The 20,765-nt window shown below is 40.1% G+C and overlaps 1 protein-coding gene across 1 annotated transcript in view; it reads left to right on the top strand.

Annotated features, from left to right (window-relative positions):
- Positions 1-20,765, top strand: part of LOC122562652 (SH2B adapter protein 3-like) — a 69,841-nt gene that overhangs the window by 36,698 nt on the left and 12,378 nt on the right. Inside the window, exons 4-5 of the mRNA XM_043715676.1 lie at positions 8,163-8,377; positions 13,614-13,785. Of these exons, the coding sequence (XP_043571611.1) occupies positions 8,163-8,377; positions 13,614-13,785 (387 nt within the window). The remainder of the gene's footprint in view (positions 1-8,162; positions 8,378-13,613; positions 13,786-20,765) is intronic.

Raw genomic sequence — 20,765 nt, 5'->3', positions numbered from 1 at the left:
CCCATGGCTACTTCTTTGGTTTGGAGGAAGTGGGAGGATTGGAAAGAGAAGTTGTTCAGAGTGAGGACCAGTTCAGTCAGTCGAAGGAGGGTGTCAGTGGAAGGGTACTGGTTGGGTCGGCGGGAAAGGAAGAAGCGGAGGGTTTTGAGGCCTTCGTGATGGGGGAGGGTGGTGTTTAGGGACTGGATGTCCATGGTGAAGATAAGGCGTTTTTGGCCGGGGAAGCGAAAATCATGGAGGAGGTGGAGGGCGTGGGTGGTGTCCCGAACATAGGTGGGGAGTTCTTGGACTAAGGGTGACAGGACCGTGTTGAGGTGTGCAGAGATGAGTTCGGTGGGGCAGGAGCAGGCTGAGACAATGGGTCGACCGGGGCAGTCAGGTTTGTGGATTTTGGACAGGAGGTAGAAACGGGCGGTGCGGGGTTGTGGGACGATGAAGTTGGAGGCGGTGGATGGGAGATCCCCTGAGGTGATGAGGTTATGGATGGTCTGGGAGATGATGGTTTGGTGGTGGGAGGTGAGGTCATGGTCAAGGGGGCAGTAGTTTGTCGCACCGATCTAAAGATAGCTCGCGGACACCTTCGATTCTCCTGCTCCTTGGATGCTGCCTGACCTGCTGCGCTTTTCCAGCAACACATTTTTCAGCTCTGATCTCCAGCATCTGCAGTCCTCACTTTCTCCCAGTTGTATTAAAGTTATCTATGTTAGGGTAATATGTTTAAAAAGTAGAGAAAAAATGAAGCCATCTTTTCACTATGATGGTTCTTTTTTTTGGGCGAGGGTGTTATGAAGTTGTGGGTGTGCTGTACCTTTAATATAGTAAAAGCTAGCAGTGACAGCACCAAGTCTTCTCAATAAGACGCAATGTAACATGTGTTCCAGCTACTGGGCCAGCTGGTTGCTTGGAAATTACAAAACTGGTTCAAATTAGGCCAATCAGTTTAAATTATACCCTGAAAAGTACCAAATTCCAATCAAGTTTGAATTGAGTATATTGACAATCTTAAAAGCCAATGATGCTTTGGGGTATAAGGCCAGGGATAACTGAACAGTTGGGAGGAGAACTGCCACCAGACCAACAGCTGTAGACTGCTAATCAGAGCTCTGAGAGGTACCTGTCTGGAGAAGGAGTTTGCACAGAGAAAAACTTCAACACTGATCTGGAGTGCCAATCTACTGACGAAGATAAAGAGAAGATTCGGACCCTGGCTGGTTTTAAAATTTGAATTTTCTTGTAAATCTTTTTATTCTGTAAATCTGTTTTATTGGACTAGTATTATAGAAGGAAAGGTAATGATAGTTAGAGAAAGGAGGTGTAAATAGTTGTGAGTTAATTATTCTCTGTTATACTTTAAGAAATAAAGTTGTTAATTTTTACTTTAATAGTTCTTGGCCGATCAATTTTTTACAGGTTACTGCACGGGATAAATCTTTTTCTGTGTTACTAGTTTAAATTAAGCAGAAGGGTTTACCCCATGTCGTAGCAAGGGTACTGAGGAAACCACATCTGGAGTACTGTGTACCATTTTGCTCTCATTACTTTAGGAAAAAGAAACACACCAAATCCACCATTCAGTATGATCATATCGGATTTCTGGCTTCAACTTCATATTCCACCCACACTCCCTTTGAGAGACCAATATCTGTCTGTTCCAAACTTACAGGTATTTTTTAATGGAGAATCCACAACCCCTTGGGTAGAGAAATGCATTGACTTGCTAATCTTTTGAGTGAAGTGATTTCTCCTCCTCTTGGTTTTAAATGATTATTCCCTTTTCCTGAGACTGACTCTCTCTTTCACTTTAGATTCCTCAACTAGTGGATGTAGTCAGTCTCTCAGCAGCTACCCTTTCAGGTTCCTTCAGATTCTTCTAAATTTCAGAGGATATGGGCCAAATTTACTCAATCTCATCATAGCATAAGCCTTTGGTCCCAGAGACCAATCTAAGGAACCTTAGTTGCCCTTCCTCTAGTGTAAGTGAAACTTTAAAAAAAAATTGACACCAAAACTGCACTAAAAATTCCAGATATGGCTGAGCAGATTAGACCTATACTCGATGGAATTTAGAAGTAAGATATGTAAGATTCTGGAGGGGACTTAATAAGGTAGATGCTGAGAGGATATTTCCTCTTGTGGAGAAATCGAGAACTAGGGACAATGTTTGAAAATAAAGTGTCTTCCATTTTAAATGGATTGTGAATTTCCTGCCTGAGGGTCATTAGTCTTTTGAATACCCTTCCACAGACAGGAGTGAAAGCTGCATCATTGAATATACTCAAGGCAAGTTAGGGAGACTTGTATTCATAAAGGAGTGATGAGTTATAAGGTGTTGGCAAGAAAGTGGAATTAAAGCCACATTTAGATTAGCCAGGATCTTTTGGAATAATGAAACAAGCTTGCTGGGCAAATGGTCTCCTCCTGTTACTATGATTAGATTCCATAAAGCCAAGTACTCCACCTGATGGCTTTGTCTAAAAATACTTCAGCTTGCGCAGAAGCAGTTGTCAATTTGAGAAATTTTAGAAATCATAATGGTAGAAAGAATTAGTACTGCAACAATCAAGAAAAAAGTTACAGTATCATTGAAAGTATAATCATTGCTGCAATAGTTATTAAATAAGCTGGGATTATGTTGCATTAGATCAAAGTGTTCATTGAGTTTTGGTTGTTGACCACTGTCCTAAGCAATTACTTTCTTAAGAGCCACTAGTTATTAGCCGAAGCTCAAAGTATAAGAATGGTTATTGCTGAATGTTGTGTATCATCACAGGCTGTTACATTAAAGCATCTTACAACATTTGCTTGTGTGTATTGTACCTCTTTGGCTCAATATAGCACAGTCGATCTCCGATCAGTCTTTTAAGAATATACAGTCCAATATATTTTCTTTTAATTCATTCAGGGATGTAGGGTTTTCTGCTTGGCTATGGTATTGCATTGCTCATCCCTAATTTCTCAAGAAGGTGATGGTGAGCTTCCTCTTTGGACTACAGTAATGAATTTGGTCAAGGTAAAATGACAAGCTGTTTAGGGAGGAAGGTCCGGGAATCTGACCCAGCAACATTGAAGGAACAGCAATATATTTCCAAATCAGGGTGGTGAGTGATTTGCAGAGGAACCTCCGGTGATGCTGTTCCCATGTATCTACTAGATGGCAGTGGTAACGAAGGTGGTGTCTAAGGATCTTTGGTGCATTTCTGCCATCCTAGAGGGAGTGACATTTATGGATTTGTCAATCAAGCGGGTTCCTTTGTCCTGTATGGTATCAAGCTTCTTCAGTATTGTTGGAGCTGCATTCATCCAGGCCAGTGGGGAATATTTCATTACACTCCTGACTTTTGTCTTGTAGATGGTGGCCAGGCTTTGGGGAGTCAGGAAATGATTTACTTGCTACAGGATTCTTAGCCGCTAATCTGTCCTTGTAACCACAGCATTTATATGGCTGGGCCAGTTCAGTTTCAGGTCAATGGTAATCCCCAAGATGTTGTAATTGGGATTTAAGAGATATAGGGAGATGATTAGACGCTTCCTCTTGTTTGATAGAATTATGAATTCAAATTAAAGAAAGTGTTGCATTTATGTATATAGCATCTTTTGCAACCATTAGACATCCAAAAATATTTTGTAAGCAATTAGGTACCTTTGAGATGCAGTCTCCTGCTTATTAAAATGTCATGGGATTTGCTGCATCCAAATGATTGAGAATATGTGAGCTCAGTTTAAAGTCTGATCCAAAAGACTGCAGCTGTGACAGTTCAAAACTCCCAGTAAACTGCAGCCCAGATTATGTTCAAATCCTGGAGTGGGACTTGAAACCATAACCTTCTGACTCAGAGGCAAGAATGCTTGCAAATGAGCATTGTCTGATATGATTAGAAAACATGTTGCAACTTAAAGTATTATGGCCTAAGTTTTCTTAATTAAGTGTCCCACCCTCTGCTTCAAAAGCAAAAGTAATATTGTAAAGCTAGAAATAATTAGCACAGTGTTTAGCTTGTACAAGCTTCTAGCACTCTTGCATGCCCTCACACACCTTTGCGTAAATGTCTGGCAAAACAGACATGTGCTCCTCTAGCAAAAACCCAGACTCTGGAACAAAGAACAATACAGTACAGGAACAGGCCCTTTGGCCCTCCAACCTGCATCGCTGTTTGCTGTTCCAAACTAAAACTGTCTTCACTTACAGGATCCATATCCCTCTACTCCCTATTCATGTGCTTCTTGAATGCTGCTTTTGTGTCTGCTTCTACCACCACCTCTGACAATGTGTTCCAGGTACTTACCATCCTTTGTGTGAAAGACATGCCTTACACATCTCTTTTCAATTTACCCCCTTGCACCTTGAACCTGTGTCCTCTAGTAATTGACCTTTCTACCCTGGGGAAAAAAGCCTCATACTTGCCATTCTATCCATGCCATTTACAATCTTATAAACGTCTATTAGGTCACCCCTCAACCTCCTGAGTTCCAGTGAAAATGAACCCAGTGTAGCCAACCTTTCTTCATTACTAAAATCCCCCATATCCAGGCAACATCCTGGTAAACCTTTTTCTGTACCTTCTCCAAAGCATCCACATCCTTCTGGTAGGGTGGTGACCGAGTAGGGTTAGTTGTACGTGATAGTGGCAGATTCAGGGAAGTATTTTTTAAAATTCATTCACGGGATGTAGGCATCACTGGCTGGGCCAGCAATTTTTGCCCAATTCCATTTGCCCTTGAGAAGGCAGTGATGAGCTGCCTTTTTGAATTGCTGCAGTCCATGTGCTGTGGGTTGGCCCACAATGCTGTTAGAGATGGAACTCCAGGACTTTGATCCAATGACAGTGAAGGAACAGGAATACCTTTCACTTCACTTGGCTCCACAGTAACAATTATGGAAGTCTGATCTTTTCTTGGCAGACTCTGTTTTAAGCCAAAGAACCACAAAGGGGGCAGAGCTAATGAGTGCCCTACTCGGTGAAGACTGTGTTTTGTGAATGGCCTAAACTGGGTATTTGGATCACTTTTCATGTGAATGAGAAGCTTAATGACAGCAGGGATACTTGATAAAGGGCTTGGCCATTTCTGAGTGCAGGTAATTTCAAACATTTATTGCTTCTGAAAATGAGATTCCATAACACCCATTTTATATTTGTCTTTCATCAGCTGAAACATCTGCCACTATTTTCACTGAATTGTCTTTTTGTTTATCAAATTTTGTCTCACAGATGAAGAGTGGTCAGCAGGGGCAAAGAGCTGAGAGCTAACCAACCCATAAAATCAGTAAGGACATTATAGAGTTAGCACCTTAAGGTCAAGAAGGAGAAAAATTTAAATTGAGGTGATATTTATTGTATATTCATATAAGCCTGGAAAATCCCATTACAACCAGTATATTAGTTTATTTAATTCACCTTGAAGTGGTTAAAGCAACAGAGAAACATGGTTCATACACATTAGGCTTTCAGATACTATTAGTGAACATTTCTAAGTTGATTGTGTGTGCATGGCAAAGAAAATATTTATTCAGACCAAGTATGAACTTTTTAAACTTGACTGCCTCTTACCTTATAACAGATAGTAAGCACTTACGGAGAACAAAACCCAAATCTATATTTAAATTTACAAAGACAATATGGAGCCAAAAATGTGATCCTTGGTGCCTGAAGCACATTTGGTTAAAATACAGGAGTCATGTAATATATTATCTGAGGGCTTGAAGACTGTTATTTGGCCAGTGTGCTTGATACTGCCAGCATGATATTCTGGAACTTGTGGACAAATGTTAGAGGGCTTTCTATAAAGTAGCTACAGCATGTGTCCCTCCTTCAGTGCTAAGTGTCTTTTTTGAGAGGGGGTTGAGCGTGTGTTACTGGAAAAGTACAGCAGGTCAGGCAGCATCCGAGGAGCAGGAAGGTCGATGTTTTGGGCCGGAGCCCTTCATCAGGAGAGATGAAGGTGTTCTGTGATGTGGAGAGACTGGAGGAGCTGGAATTATGGTTAAGGTTAGAGCAGACAAGGTTAAGGAGGATTTAATAAAGTTAATAGAATTTTGAGAGTATTAAATAGAGTAAATGGGGAGAATTATTTTCACTGGTGGGACGGCTGGTAACACGGAAAACAAATTGAAGATAATTGGCAAAAAAAGCAGAGGGAAGTTGTGAAGACATTTATTTTATGCAGCAAGTTATGATGATCTGCAATATGCTGTTTAAAAATGTAATGGATGCAGATTCAGCACTAACTCTGAAAAGTGAATAGATACATACTTGAAAAATGTTGTTTGCATAGCATTGCATGAGGATTATGGTTGAGGCTAATTGGATAGCTCTGACAAAGGACCAACTCAGGCATGATAGGCTGAGTGGTGTCCGTCTTTCCTGTATGAGTCTATAATTTCAATTCCGAACTTTCACTTCATTTTTATAGTGCTACCTGTAGGCCTCTGAGAAGGCCTTTGAGCTAATTTTTCATTTATCAGTTTACGCTCCACAGCTGTACCACAAAGAGTAATGGTAGGGCCAGGAAAGTCAGCAACCCACATTTCAGTTCCTATCTTAACCTCCAAAACACCAGCTGGAGTGCCAGTAAAATATAGTAGTGATTGACTTCTAAGTATTCTATGCCAATTCTTTTGGTGCACAGTGCTTGCCATGCCGAAGCAGGAGCCATATGTCGATATAGGCTAATTATAGTAACGCTTACCTGTTTTCCACCACAATAATCTCTTCAGAAAAATATCCAGTTGTGTCTTGAGCCTGCTGTGTTATTAAACTTATAGCTCTTCCTGTTTACATATAACCTAGTCTATTGCCCTCTGAGTGAAAGTTTATTTGAGTCCTCTTGCTCCTTGTATTGGAAACATTCAGTATAATGATTAATTTGACCAGATTGGCTTTTGCTAATTGCTTTTGTAATCACTGCAATGTCTTTTTACCAAAAATTGGATTCTAGGTAATCCAAGATGGAGGATGGAAAAAAAGTTATAGCTTTAAGAGATGCTCCTTTTTTTTTGAGGTATTTTTGGTGTTGGAGGTGATTACCTTGAATACCAGGAGCAGCAATTACTGCTTTGGGGAAGAAAAGATCAAAACAATGGCACTTTTAAAAGGAGGCAGTGACCACATGGTCAGTGAGGGAGAGAGAGAGAAAGAAACCCACACAGCACTGAATCTGCACAGTTACTGCCTTTGCTGTTTGAGTTCATGTCTTTCTGGACATCGGAATGATTCTAGGAAAAATTAACAAACAGCGATGGAATGAGCTGCCAGAGGAAGGCTGGTACAATTACAGCATTTAAGAGGCATCTGGATGGGGATATGAATAGGAAGGGTTTAGAGGGATATGGGCCAAGTGCTGGCGAATGGGACGAGATTAGGTTAGGATATTTGGTCGGCATGGACGAGTTGGACCGAAGGGTCTGTTTCCATGCTGTGCATTGCTATGACTCTAAAGCAACGTACAACTCAACATACCTTTCTAACTGCAAACATCTGGCATTAGTAACACTGCTCCCTCCGCCCCATCATCTTTTGCCAACCTAACTGCAAACTTGGAGATTGTTTAACGTAAGGTCAGTAAGCCATTAAAATAGCAAAGGATGGGATACAGTACTTTGGTTAGATCCTCTTTGCAGCCTGTTAAGTCCTAATTTTATGGCTATGTTTTGCTGCCTGTTTTCAGTCTAATATTTTGGCAGCTTCTTTATCACTAGTTCTGTGACATTATTTTGATCTGGAATGTTGTTGTAACATCTTGGATAGTCCTGGTGTAATATATCAATTCTATTCTTCCTATTCACCACAGTAACTGTATCTTTGAGAAGGCCCAGCAAGTTAGTTAAACATGAATTTCCTTTTCTGGAACTCAACAGTTCTCTATCAATTTATAGTTTTCCAGGTGACATTTCACCAGGATTATTTCAAGGATCTTTCCTTAAAGAATATTAAATGCTTGATACAAGTTAGTCCACTTAGATTTTGTTTGTCATAAGTAATTTACTACTGGACTCAATTTATCCTGACGATTTATTTACCTTAAATTGGGAAATTCAGTCTTGCTCACATTCTCTGATTTATGTACTAAAGAATATTCAAAAAGAATTCCTCTCCCCCATTCTCTTCCTGATACACTAATATTGTGCAAAAATAGTACAATTGTTGACCTTTTAATTGTGTTTTCAGGAGCTGCCCATCATTGCTTGACAGAACAGCCCTATCAAAAGACAGACCGACTGTTCTCATCCTATGCCTGGTTTCATGGTCCAATCTCCCGATTTAAAGCAGCACAGCTGGTACAGATTCCAGGAACTGAGGGTCATGGGGTATTCCTTGTGCGTCAAAGTGAAACACAGCGGGGAGAGTATGTCCTCACGTTCAACTATCAAGGGAGAGCCAAGGTAATAAGAACACGCATATACAGAGCTTTACTTTGCACATTTATTAAAATATTCTGATGAGCAAAGGTGGATGCATTTGTGATACCACCTTAATGGCTGAAAGGGTAGGTAAAAGCTGAGAACGGATAACAATTGCCTTTCTGAAGTGCCTTTAATATCGAAAGCTTCACAAGGTCCTTGACAGAGGAAAACTAGATGCTGAGGAGTAAGCAGCGTTTAGCAAGGTGAAGAAGAGCATTGTTTAAAAGATCAGCGCTAGGATTCCTAAATAGGCAAAGAAAATGCAAGTTGAAAGGGTTTGTGGTAAAAGGGAGTGATCATTGAAGCCCATTATGGAGAATATCCATAGATATATGGAAGAGCCAGAATTAAAGGACTAAAGAGATGAAAAAGGTAGTGAGGCAAAGGAGAGAAGAAAGATGTGACTATTTATGAAGTTAAAAATCACACAACACCAGGTTATAGTCCAACAGGTTTAGTTGGAAGCACACTAGCTTTCGGAGCGCCGCTCCTTCATCAGGTGTCGCTCCGAAAGCTAGTGTGCTTCCAATTAAACCTGTTGGACTAAACCTGGTGTTGTGTGATTTTTAACTTTGTACACCCCAGTCCAACACCGGCATCTCCAAATCATGACTACTTATGAATGCATTTATAAATGGGAGTGTTGATTCTGTATGTTTTATTTGAAAACTGGGGAAACCACAAAGCCATTGAGACGGAAGAGTGGGAACTTGTTTAGAACAGGAATACCAGCAGGAGAGGAGAATTGGGCATCATCAACAAATATATATCGGTGAATATTCTCCAAGGATAGCATTAAAATATCAGAAGGAGTGAATGAGGATAGAAACTCTAACATACAACTTCATTCATTGTTCCACACTGAAAGTCCAGTCTAATAAACTGCCCTATTTCTCACAAATTCATGATGACTTTGAGCATTTTGGATTTTTCCAACTACTCAGTTACCCAGGCCCATGTGATAGACTCCAATAACTTCATCACAACTAGGTTAATGGAGCTGTCATTATTTGTTTCTTCCTCCTTGTCTTAAATAATCAAGCAACATTTACATTTTACTAATCCAATTCAGGAATTGGAGCTTTGGAATCCATAGTGGTCAAGAGTAAGAGGATTAAGAGAAAATTAATTATGCTGAAACCATTCCTTTCATTAATGGTGAAAGGAAGACAAGATGCTAGACTCCGGGGGGGTGCATTCTAAAATGTGTACTATTCATGGTCTCCTTGGGCTGCTAAAGAGTATTTACAGTATCCGCTCAGGTAAGGAAAACATTATTGAGGAAACATCTTACTCTGTCCTACAACTTTGTGGCAGGATGAAGGTAGAGCATGATCATGTGACATTGCATCACTTCCTATGATGCTCTATATTGCCTTGTTACCACATCTCAGTCAGACTTAACACATTGCACGAAAGCTTCCCTGCAGAATCCTGTGTTTGGAGCCATGCATCATACAACAAAAGCTGTTTGATATTGTTGGAGTTCGTCATCTCTGCTCCAAGATCTCTCTGCAGGGGTATCTTAGGGTATTGGCCTAGGTACAAATGTCTTCTGCTGTTTCATCAACGACATTCCTGTCATAATAAGGTCAGAAGTGGAATGTTCACTGATTATAGCACAAATGTTCAGCAATACTTGCGCATCTACAGATGCAGAAGTAGTCTAAGCCATTATCCAAGCTTGGGCAACTGCACCTCACCAGTGTCAGACAATGACCATTCCCAAATAGAGAGAAGCTGACCGTTCCTCATTGACATGCAGTGACACTACTGTGATTGCATCTGCCACTATCAATATCTGGATGGGTTACCATTGACCAGAAACTGGACTGGACCAGCTGAGTAAGTATTTAACTATAGGAATGGGTAAGGGATTAGGAATTCTGCAGCAAATTACCTCATTTCCTGTCTCCCCAAAGCCTGTCTACAATCTTTAAGGCAAGATTAAGAATGTGTTTGAATACTCTCCACTTTCTGAGAAGAATGCAGCTCCAATAAGATCAAAGTTTGACACCATCTACAACAAGCATCCTGCCTGATTGATACCATCCAGTGCCTTCAGCATTAAGTAGCAGCAGTGTGTATCATCTGTAAGATGCACTACAGTATCTCACTGAGGCATCTTTCAAAGCACCTGGCAAAGGCATAACCTCTGTCATTTAGAGGCATAAGGTCAGCAGATGCATGGAAGTAGCACCGCTGTCGGTTCTGCTCCAAGCCAATATATCACCAGCCCTACACTGGTGATCAAAGTCATGGTGTTTCTCCCTAACAGCACTATAGGTGCACCTGCACCCCAATGATGGCCCAGCCAAGGACACACACATCTCACAAACAAAATTTAAAAAAAGACATGAATCACTGGAGTTCCGTAACATTTAATGAATTTCCAAGGCTTTAATTGCTCGTCCTTTGTGCATCCATAATATACCCAAGGAAGTTGCAAGCCAGTTGCAAGAATTTATATTTTTTGTTCAGTGCTTCCTGCTTCCCGTAGACATTGCAGCACAGCTCGCACTCTTGTGTCATTGCTGTTTCTGAGTGGAGTAGGCCATCATCCGTGTGAAGTACAACTCCATTCCTTTTAGGTTATTTAGCATTGTCCGCTGGAAGATTTCTGGTGCTGATATGATGCTGAAAGGTGAAATAAAACTTCCAGAGTAATGAAGGTTCTGGGTAACATGGACCTCTTCACTGAGGGGTTGTTGCCAGAAGCCACTACTTGCATCAGCTTCTTGAAGATTGACCTCTCTCTGAATTTTATTAAGCTTTCATCCACAGACAATTTAGGATGAACTTTGTATTCATCCATTCTGTTGAGCTGCGTAAAACCTATGAAAATTTTGATAGATCGTTTGGGGTCTGTCAGAGCTGAACTAATCCTTAGCTACAATATTGAGACAATTTTGTTCTTTCGATTTGGCAAGAGGGGGAGAGGATATTTTCTGGGTCTAAACAGATACACTAGCATTGTTTAAAGGTGTACAGTGTGGTATACCTCCTTAATCCTATAAACAGTTGTGGAAATACAGAAGTGAAGTTTTAGGCTGAACTTCTTTCATTTTTATTTCCTCTATATTGGCAAATCCAAGACAAGAACCTTTTCCCGCGTATTGAGTCGGGTATTACAAGGGGGCATAGCTTTAAATTAAGGGGGGGTAGATATAGGACTGATGTTAGGGGTAGGTTCTTCACTCAGCGAGTCGTTAGTTCATGGAATGCCCTGCCAGTAACAGTGGTGGACTCTCCCTCTTTATGGGCATTTAAGAGGGCATTGGATAGGTATATGGAGGATAGTGGGTTAGTGTAGTTTAGGTGGGCTTGGATCGGCGCAACATCGAGGGCCCAAGGGCCTGTACTGCGCTGTATTCTTCTATGTTCTATGTTCTATGTTCTATAAGTCAATATAGCCTTTACTATTTATCAATGATGGGTTAGGGTTCTATATAAAGCCTGAATGAGTTTTCTGTCTTTATGTTGAAGGGCAGTTCACAGTTCTATATACGTCCTGGCCCATGTAGTTAAATGTGTGATGGCTGAAGAGACCTTTACTCCAACCACACTTACATGTCAGAAAAAAAACTAAAACTATTTCACCTGTACCTAATGTAAATCTTATCTGTTTCCATCTACTAGGAGATCAGCGCTCTAGTGATCTCACCAGGAAAGAGCATCTCCAATTTGTTGATCACTTCTATTTCATGCACTTGACCATCTTCTGAGAGTTTCTCTGTACAAATGTTTGCTGCCACATACACTCACATTCTTTCTACAAAACACCATTTGGTCTCTTTGATGGAACAATTTTTGTGTTTGTATCTTTTTTCCATTACACTGTTAACAGGTAGCAAGGGCAATTGATTCACACTCTTTCAGTGTCCCTCATTTTCTACTTTTAAATTTAACCTACTGTACTATGTCCCTTGCTTGAAACTGACAGATCACAATTCTGTCCCTGATTAGTTCTTCCTTTAAGCTGAAATACTATCGGTTCTCTACAAGTCTGTAAAGATCATTGAAAAAAGTAGAGATATTTTACTTGTCAGTATGTACACTTAATGCATTTAGCCTAGTCAACACTCCTTTTTCTCATACGTTGAAGTGGGAATCGATTCCTTTTATCACTCCCTCATACAGATCTTATATTTATCAATTCCTGTCTGACCAGGATATTATCTGCACAGCCATCCGTTGCATACAACAGTGTACTGATCTGCTAAGTGCTCATCCTCTCAACAAGACTGAATGCAGAGTGATAGCTTGGAAATCTTTGCTGTCAATGTATCCTTATTTCTGCTTGAGCTGGACAAGGTCCCTTCTTTATGGACTGGAAGTGTCATTGGCAAGAGCCTTTGACCTGCTTGAAGCTTGCCAGTAATGGCAGAGATATTTCCATAAATGTTCTTGCACTATTGCACCGTACAATAATCTTACTCCGCTGCTAACTAGTATCTACAGAATCTGCAGGGGTAAGGAAAACATTAACTTTATTGAGGAACACCTTAATGTGGCTACCCCATGACACAAGGCTACAAGAGATCATGTGAAATCACATTACTTCCTGTGATTATGCAAATTGTACCTCATTAGCCTTATCACTTATACTACTGAATGCTCAAAGAAATGAGTGAGTAAGTTAAGGCTAGAAACTGTGTTTCAAGACACAACATAAACTACCAAGTGTCCAAAATAGAAACTATATTTAGTGGGTTTGTATAAGATGATCTAAGTCAAAATTTAAAATTAGCTTGGATGGACAAATGAAATAAAAAGGAAGAAATGGGCATGGTAAAAAATGAATAACTGATTCGAACTATTTACTACACAAGTAATGGACTAATTAGGCAGAATGCATGTTTCTACGTTGTAACTCCTGTGCATTTCTATGTAAGTAAATAAACTTTATATTGTTGTCCACAGCTCTAAGCGTAATTTCTCTCTATGGTGTGGTACAGGACCTAACAGACAGATAAATTGCAGCTTTGGTCATTCTCTGACCTTGGTTGGTTGATTTTGTTGAGAACAATGATCGTTCTCTACTCCTGAAGTAGGGAATGACAAGCTCTTGAGGATTATTTTTGTTCTTGAGCTGAATCATCTTGCAAAATAAAGTCTTATTTGTTAAATTAAGTAAACTAGACTGTGCCCAGTAACTACTGTAATACCAAATAGAATCTTGTAGTGATTCACAAATGTTTTTCTAACTTTTTAGCATCTCCGACTGCTTGTCACAGAAAGAGGACAGTGCCTAGTCCAACACTTCTGTTTCCAGTCTGTCACAGAAATGCTGAACTATTTTGGAAGGTTTGCAATACCGTTGGAGTGTGGCACAACCTGTGAAGTCAAACTGTCGAGCTATGTCGTGGCGTTCCCTCACCAGCAAGGTAAGAAAAGATCATCTGAGTATTTTTAATAGAATTTGCAAAACAGAAAAAGTTTGTCCATGTTAGAATACAATGTGTCAATAGATCTAGGATTATCAGTTTAAACTCTGACTTGCTCCAAAGAAAATCCTTACTGGTGGAGACAAGCCTTCTTTGGGTGATTGCTTTTCAGGACATGGTGATACTTGAGTAACCCAGTTATGGAAGGTAATAGTTTTATTCAGTCTTGTAGATTATTGGAAAATACTTTTGGAAGAGCTGGTGGAAATTTGGAATGCTCCAACTATTTAATGGATTAAAGTAAGTAGCTAACAATGATATTTGCTCAATAGGGCGATTAAGATGACACTTGAACTGTCTTTGGGTTTTTTTTCCAAACCAAAAAAAGGTTTCTTCACAATGATGTTTCACGAGTAAAAAGGTATTATCGACCCACGTAAGCCAAAAGGGCTCATCTTTGACACAAAACACTGCTGGAGATCTGAATTTAAAATAAAAACATTATGGAAATACTTGACAAATGTGGAGCGAAGTAGAGTTAATATTTAAGGTCAATGCCCTTTCATCAGAACTTATGAAGATACAACTATAAATATCTTTAAATCAATAGAAGGGCAAGAGAGGGGCATGATAACCACAATTAGTGATTGGGTAGAGGGCAGGAATTAATTAATGAAAGATTTCATATGGCAAAAGTCAAAGAGAGTGGCAATAGTTGTAATAAGGAATAAAGTTTAGGTTCAGTGCTCGCCTCCAGTGCTTGCAACACTGTAGGGAACAGATTGGGTGTTAGGACTGATGAGTGGACGAGGGTTTCATGGACAGAATAATCCCTTGAGAATGCTGAAAAGAGAGGGCAGTGGAAGATACACTTACCAATTGCAACATTCTGGAGCTGACAGGAATGGTGTAGGATGAACCTTGAATACAGAAACTGAAGTGATGATAGGGCGATATGCAGAGTGTTATCAAAGGTGTCAAATACCTTATCACAATCTTTAGAAACATTTTGATTCAGAATGTGAAGGAAGTAACTCACGTAGAAAAATCAAGGAATTTGCAAACAGCTCCTTGCTTAGAAATGATGGAGTTTAATTTAGATAAATATGAGGTGTTGCGTTTTGGTAAGGCAAATCAGGGCAGGAATTGTACAGTTAATATAGGGCCTGGGGAATGCTGCTGAACTAAGGGACCTAGGGGTGCAGATGCATAGTTCTTTGAACGTGGAGCTGCAAGTAGACAGGGTGGTGAAGAACGCATTTGGCACGCTTGCCTTCATTGGTCAGTGCATTGAATATAGAAGATGGGGTATCATGTTGTACAGGACATTGGTAAGGCCACTTTTAGAATATTGCATTCAATTCTGGTGTCTCTGTTATAGGAAGGATATTGTTAAACTTCAGAGAGTGCAGACAAGATTTACAAGGATGTTGCTGGACTGGAAAATTTGAGTTGTAGGGAGAGACTGAATAGCTTGTGATTTTTTTCCTAGAGAGCTGGAGGCTGAGGGGTGACCTTTTCGGGGTTTATAAAATCATGAAGAGCATGCTTAGGGTGAATAGCCAATATCTTTTATCCAAGTTAGGGGAGTCCAAAACTAGAGAGCATGGGTTTAAGGTGAGAGAGAAAATATTTAAAAGGGACCTGAGAGGCCTCCTTTTCATGGAGGGTGGTGAGTGTATGGAATGAGCTGTTGGAGGAAGTTGTGGAGGCAGGTATGAGCTGTCAGAGGAAGTGGTGGAGGCAGGTACAATTGCAACATTTTAAAAAGAATCTGGATGGGTATATGAATAGGAAGCATAGACAGAGATATGGGCCAAGTGGTGGCAAATGGGACTAGATTAGTTTAGCATGGGTGAAGGGTCTGTTTCCATGTTGGATAAATCTATGACTCTATAAATGGCTCTCCAATTTATGTGTCCAAAAGTTCAAATCCTACTGATTTACATCGCTCAGCCTGTCTGCTGCATTCGGCATGAGATCTGTCATCTTCTGGCCAGGCTTTTCCAATGCACTGTTTTATGATAAAGTTTTCCATCTGTTCCTGAGTTAAATCTGGCTAACCAGCTCACCCTGTGCAAGCGAGCTTTGTTCCTGTTAGGGAGGCAGTGAATGTTGCTGTCATGGATCCTGGAGAAATCCCCAGACTCGACCATCTCTTCTCCGAGCTAAAGGGAATAACATAGTGGGAAAGGCCTCATGGGGAGAGTAAACGTTCCACTGAAAGCTGCTTGTATTCAAATTTTTGACCTTTCATAGGCTATAAACTTTACGAAATTTAAGTGACTCTTCTAACTTTGCATATTTTACTAACCAAGTCGGAATTTTCAAGAACAACTTCGATAAAGACAAATCTAACTATTTCAGAAACTGAAGATCAAAATTGACTACTGGTATGGGAGTCCTGCTTGTTTTACTCATGGCTGGATTAAAACATAGATTAAAGCAAGTGAATACAGACACCAAAAAGTGAAAGAAAATCTATCCTGATAAAAATATGTGGGCTGGACTTAGATGAGCAATGCAAAAGATTTTTAAAAATGCAGAGCTGAGCTCAGAGCCAAAATTGCCACATGGTTAAAGATAAAGAGGAAGCTTCGAGAGGTTTTATAATCAGAATGACAATGTAGCAGATAGAAAATGCTAAGTTGCACTAAAGAAATTAAAATCAGCCAGGTAAGCATATTTTTTTGGAAAATTGTGAAGTTTTAAGAGCAAGCTTTGACTAATGTGAAAAAATTGAGCTCATGAAATCCATCTAAGTGCTCATTCAGGTGCATTGTATTCTGTGAACAAGACAATACCAAGAAGTGAACTCTGTCTCCCAAACAATTCAGACTTGAATGTGTTTAAATGGCTGTACCTGTGCAGATAGATGAGTTCACTTGCTGTTCTATTACAGTCAAGGGACTAACTATATGTGCCAGTTGTCATGTGCCCTGGATTGTCTGCATCTGGGAACACTATGTGCCCTGTACTCTGGATCATCATCAGTTCTGCATCTTTGCATACACACTGAGTGTCCCCCAGGTTCACCATCATGATTTTGTCTACCAGCGACTCTTACAGGTTCAGCAGGAACATGCTTTCCCAAAGAGGGCCAAAGCATCTCATACCTGAGTCCCCAAGAACTGGTCACATGCTGTACAATGCTCTATATTAGCAAAGCTGCAAGCAGATAAAGATATGAGGTTTGAAACATGAGTGAATTTGTTGTCAGTCATCATCTTAATAAAATGCACATGCCGGAGTACATACAGATTTTAAAAAATGGAACTGCAAATAAATCCCTCAACATCTGCAAAGAGAAAAATAAGTAGATTCACATTAAGGTTTAATATTCCTCTCTACGTGTGAACTGTAGTTATAGAGTCATAGAGATGTAATAGTTATGCTATTTAGACTCTTGGTGTTTTAGTAATTTTACTTCTTAACACGTACATTCCAGTTGCAGCTGAAAATTGAAAGCCAGACCTTTGCATTCATGCTAATATTGTGAATATGCTTTCAAGCTTGAACTTGCATCTAGATGATGAAGGAAAGGGGTATTTGATTAATGGAAGTATTACAGGCCAGATCCTCAAAATGTAAGAACAAGTCATTCCACTCCGTTTCCTTTTGTTGCCACTCTATTAGATTATGCCCGATGCATTTGAACTCCATTTCTTTGCATTTGATTCATATCCCTAGGTATCCCCAGGGTTCAGCCTTTGACCCTGGGGGGATGTGAATTAGGAAGTCAGAATTGAATTAGGAAATGCTTGCTGGTGATGAGATTGGAGAATACAAATGTTCACTTAATTTCCTGCACCAAGAGGTGACATCAAATGCTGTTGGGCTTCTGTTTGATTTTTTAAAATTTGTTATCTTTGTTTGACACAGTGAGTGGTTCTGGAGAAAGGGATATTTGAGATCATCTATGTGAGGAGAGTGCAGGGTTGAAATGTCAAATTTATCTGGATTAATGGTAATGCCCGATGATGTTAGTTCAGTTGGCTATAACCAGGAAAGCCAGTTCTCAGTGGTGCAAATTGCTCCAGTATGCAAAAAAACTGACTAGGACAGATAACAGGAACTGTTAGAGTTCATAACACCAGGAGAGGTAGGAGCCGAAGAATGTCATTCAGCCTACCAAGTCAGTATTGCTATTTGGGGAGATCATGGCTAATCTGATCATACTCAACTCCACTTTCCTGCCTCCCCCCAACTAACCCTTGACTTCCTTATTGTTTAAAAACCTGTCTGTCTCACCCTCGAATGTACATGATAACTAATCTTCAACAGCCCTCTGCAGTAACGAACGGTGGCTCAGTGGTTAGCACTGCAGCCTCACAGCACCAGGGTCCCAGGTTCGATTCCAGCCTTGGGTGACTGTGTGGAGTTTGCACATTCTCTGCGTGGGTTTCCTCCGGGTGCTCTGGTTTCCTCCCACAATCCAAAGATGTGCAGGTCAGGTGAATTGGCCATGCTAAATTGCCCAAAGTGTTTGGTGCATTAGTCAGAGGGAGATGGGTGTGAGTGGGTTACTCTTCGGAGGGTTGGTGTGGACTGGTTGTGCCGAAGGGCCTGTTTCCACACTGTAGGGAATCTAAAATAAATTCTACAGATTCACTACCATCTGAGTGAAGAAATTCCTTCTCCTCGCTGCCATAAGTGGGTAATCCTTTATTCTGAGATTACGCCCTCTGATTCTAGATTCCTACAAGGGAAAACAAACTTTCAACATCAACCCCGTTAAGCCCCCTAAGAAACCCTTGTATGTTTCAATAATGTCCTCTCTCATTCTTCTAAACTCTAAGGAGTACAGGCCTAACATACGTACTCAACCTCTCTTCCAAAGAAAATTCCTCCATACCTGGGCTCAATCTTGTGAACCTTCTCTGGCCCACCTCCAATCTCAGTGTATCTGTCCTTAGGTAAGGAAACCAAAACTGTTCATGATATTCTAGGTATGGTCCAACTAGTGCCTTGTACAGTTTTAGTGAGACTAGTTATATTTATACTCTGTTCCCTTTAAAATAAAGGCATTAGCTTTCCCTATTAACTGCTGAACTTGTAAACCCCCAAATTCCTCTAGGCTGCAGCTTTCTACAGTCTTTCTTCATTTAAATAATATTCAGCTCCTCTATTCTTCCTGCCATAGTACATAACCTCACATTTTCCCATATTAGAATTTATTAACTTAACTTTTTGATATCCGTCTGTAGACTCTGTCATCTTCACCACTTGCCTTTCCATCTATTTCTGTCATCTACAAGATTTGGTAAAGTACATTCACTTCCTTCATCCAAGTTATTGTGAATGATTGTGCCCCGTCACTGATTCCTGTGGCACATGTTATCCCAAATCTGTCTTCTGTTAGTTAGCAATCTTCTCTCCATACTAATATACTAACCCAACACCGAGGCTACTTAATAAGATCAGAGCCTAATCTATGGTACCTTATCAAATGCACACTGAAAATCTAAAATTTGGTTCTAAATATTGGAAATCTAAATAGTGGTTCCTCTTTATCTATCTTGCTTGTTATTTTTACAACAAATTTTAATAAAATTGTCAGGAATGCTTTCCCCTTCATGAATCCACGCTGACTCTGTTTGGTTATATTGTGCATTATTTAGATTGTGTATTTTTAAACATTATTATGTTCTTTAAAGTAGACTTTGATGTTTTCCCAGTCAGTAATGTTAAGCTCACTGGTCTATAGTTACCTGTTATTTTGTCTCCTTCCCTTTTTGAATAAAGGTGCTACATTGGCAATCTTTTAATCATGTGGTACTTTCCAGAATCGAACATGCATGGAAGATTGCTACCAGGTGCATCCACTATCTTTATAGCAACTTCCTTTATTGTCCTCTGAGGTAACCCGTCAGCTCTATGAAACTTGAAAGGATGCTTACTTTGAAGGAGTTCTCTGCCTGTCTCAGACTTGCACTCAGTGAGTCTCTTTCTCACTGCCACAGCGGTGTGACCTCTTTAGCCCTTTGACCACACAATGAAACAAACTTGCACCTATCCCTATCTCACCACCACCCCCATCTTTATCTGCAGCTCCCCTTCCACCCACCCCCAGTCCTGAAGAAGGATTACACCCAAAACGTTGACCTCTCCACCTCCTGATGCTGTCTGACTTGCTGTGTTCTTCCAGCCTCCTGCCTGTCTACTTTGGATTTCAACATCTGCAGTTTTTTTTTGTCTCTATGAAACTTATCAGCTTTTAGCCCCATTAGTTATCATGGTACTTTTTCCTGCGGTGATAGTTATTGCATGCATACTACTTTGTAAAGACTTGATTTTGAAATGGTGCAGACTAATATTCCCTTTTTAAAAGTGTGACATGAAGAAGCAATTGCAGAATTAAGCAGAAAATCTTGTTGCTGGAGAGACATCAAATATATTCTAAAAATGTTGAGATACTTAAAAATTGATCAGAAGTTATAACAGAGGATCACACAGCCAGATTTTAAGTGTGTTCCTGTGCATTGTCTAATGTACATTGATTGCGTGGTATAATAGCAGCACTTCCTGTGCAGATTTGTTCCTGGAATGAACACTTACTGGTGCAGATATCTACACCATCTGTCAAGTGCAGTTTTCTGGATAAACAGTAAAGGCTGTATCCACTGAAGGCTGATTACCTTTCCCTATATTTGGCTCGGTGCACTGAGCGTGTGGGGGTTGTAACTATCCCAACTTCAACTACAGGAAGGTTTATCACGCGATTGGATTCTTGCCAAAAATCGTTGCATATTGTAGCACAATGTGGTTTTAATTGCTGTAAATCATTGACCTGGACTATATATCTTAGCTGGTAATGTCTGAATGTTATTTCCTCAACTACTAGTTTGTATCTCGCACGTAGCCTTCCATTAAAAATTTCAAACACTCTATCCTCAGAACTGTTTATTCCCATTTTTGTACTTTAAAGAAATAGAAACATTTTAATCTGTTTTGTAATCCAAAACCATTTGACGCAACTT

Source organism: Chiloscyllium plagiosum, chromosome 25 (assembly GCF_004010195.1).
Source record: "Chiloscyllium plagiosum isolate BGI_BamShark_2017 chromosome 25, ASM401019v2, whole genome shotgun sequence".
Taxonomy (NCBI): domain Eukaryota; kingdom Metazoa; phylum Chordata; class Chondrichthyes; order Orectolobiformes; family Hemiscylliidae; genus Chiloscyllium; species Chiloscyllium plagiosum.
This window is presented reverse-complemented; position numbering and strand designations above follow the sequence as displayed.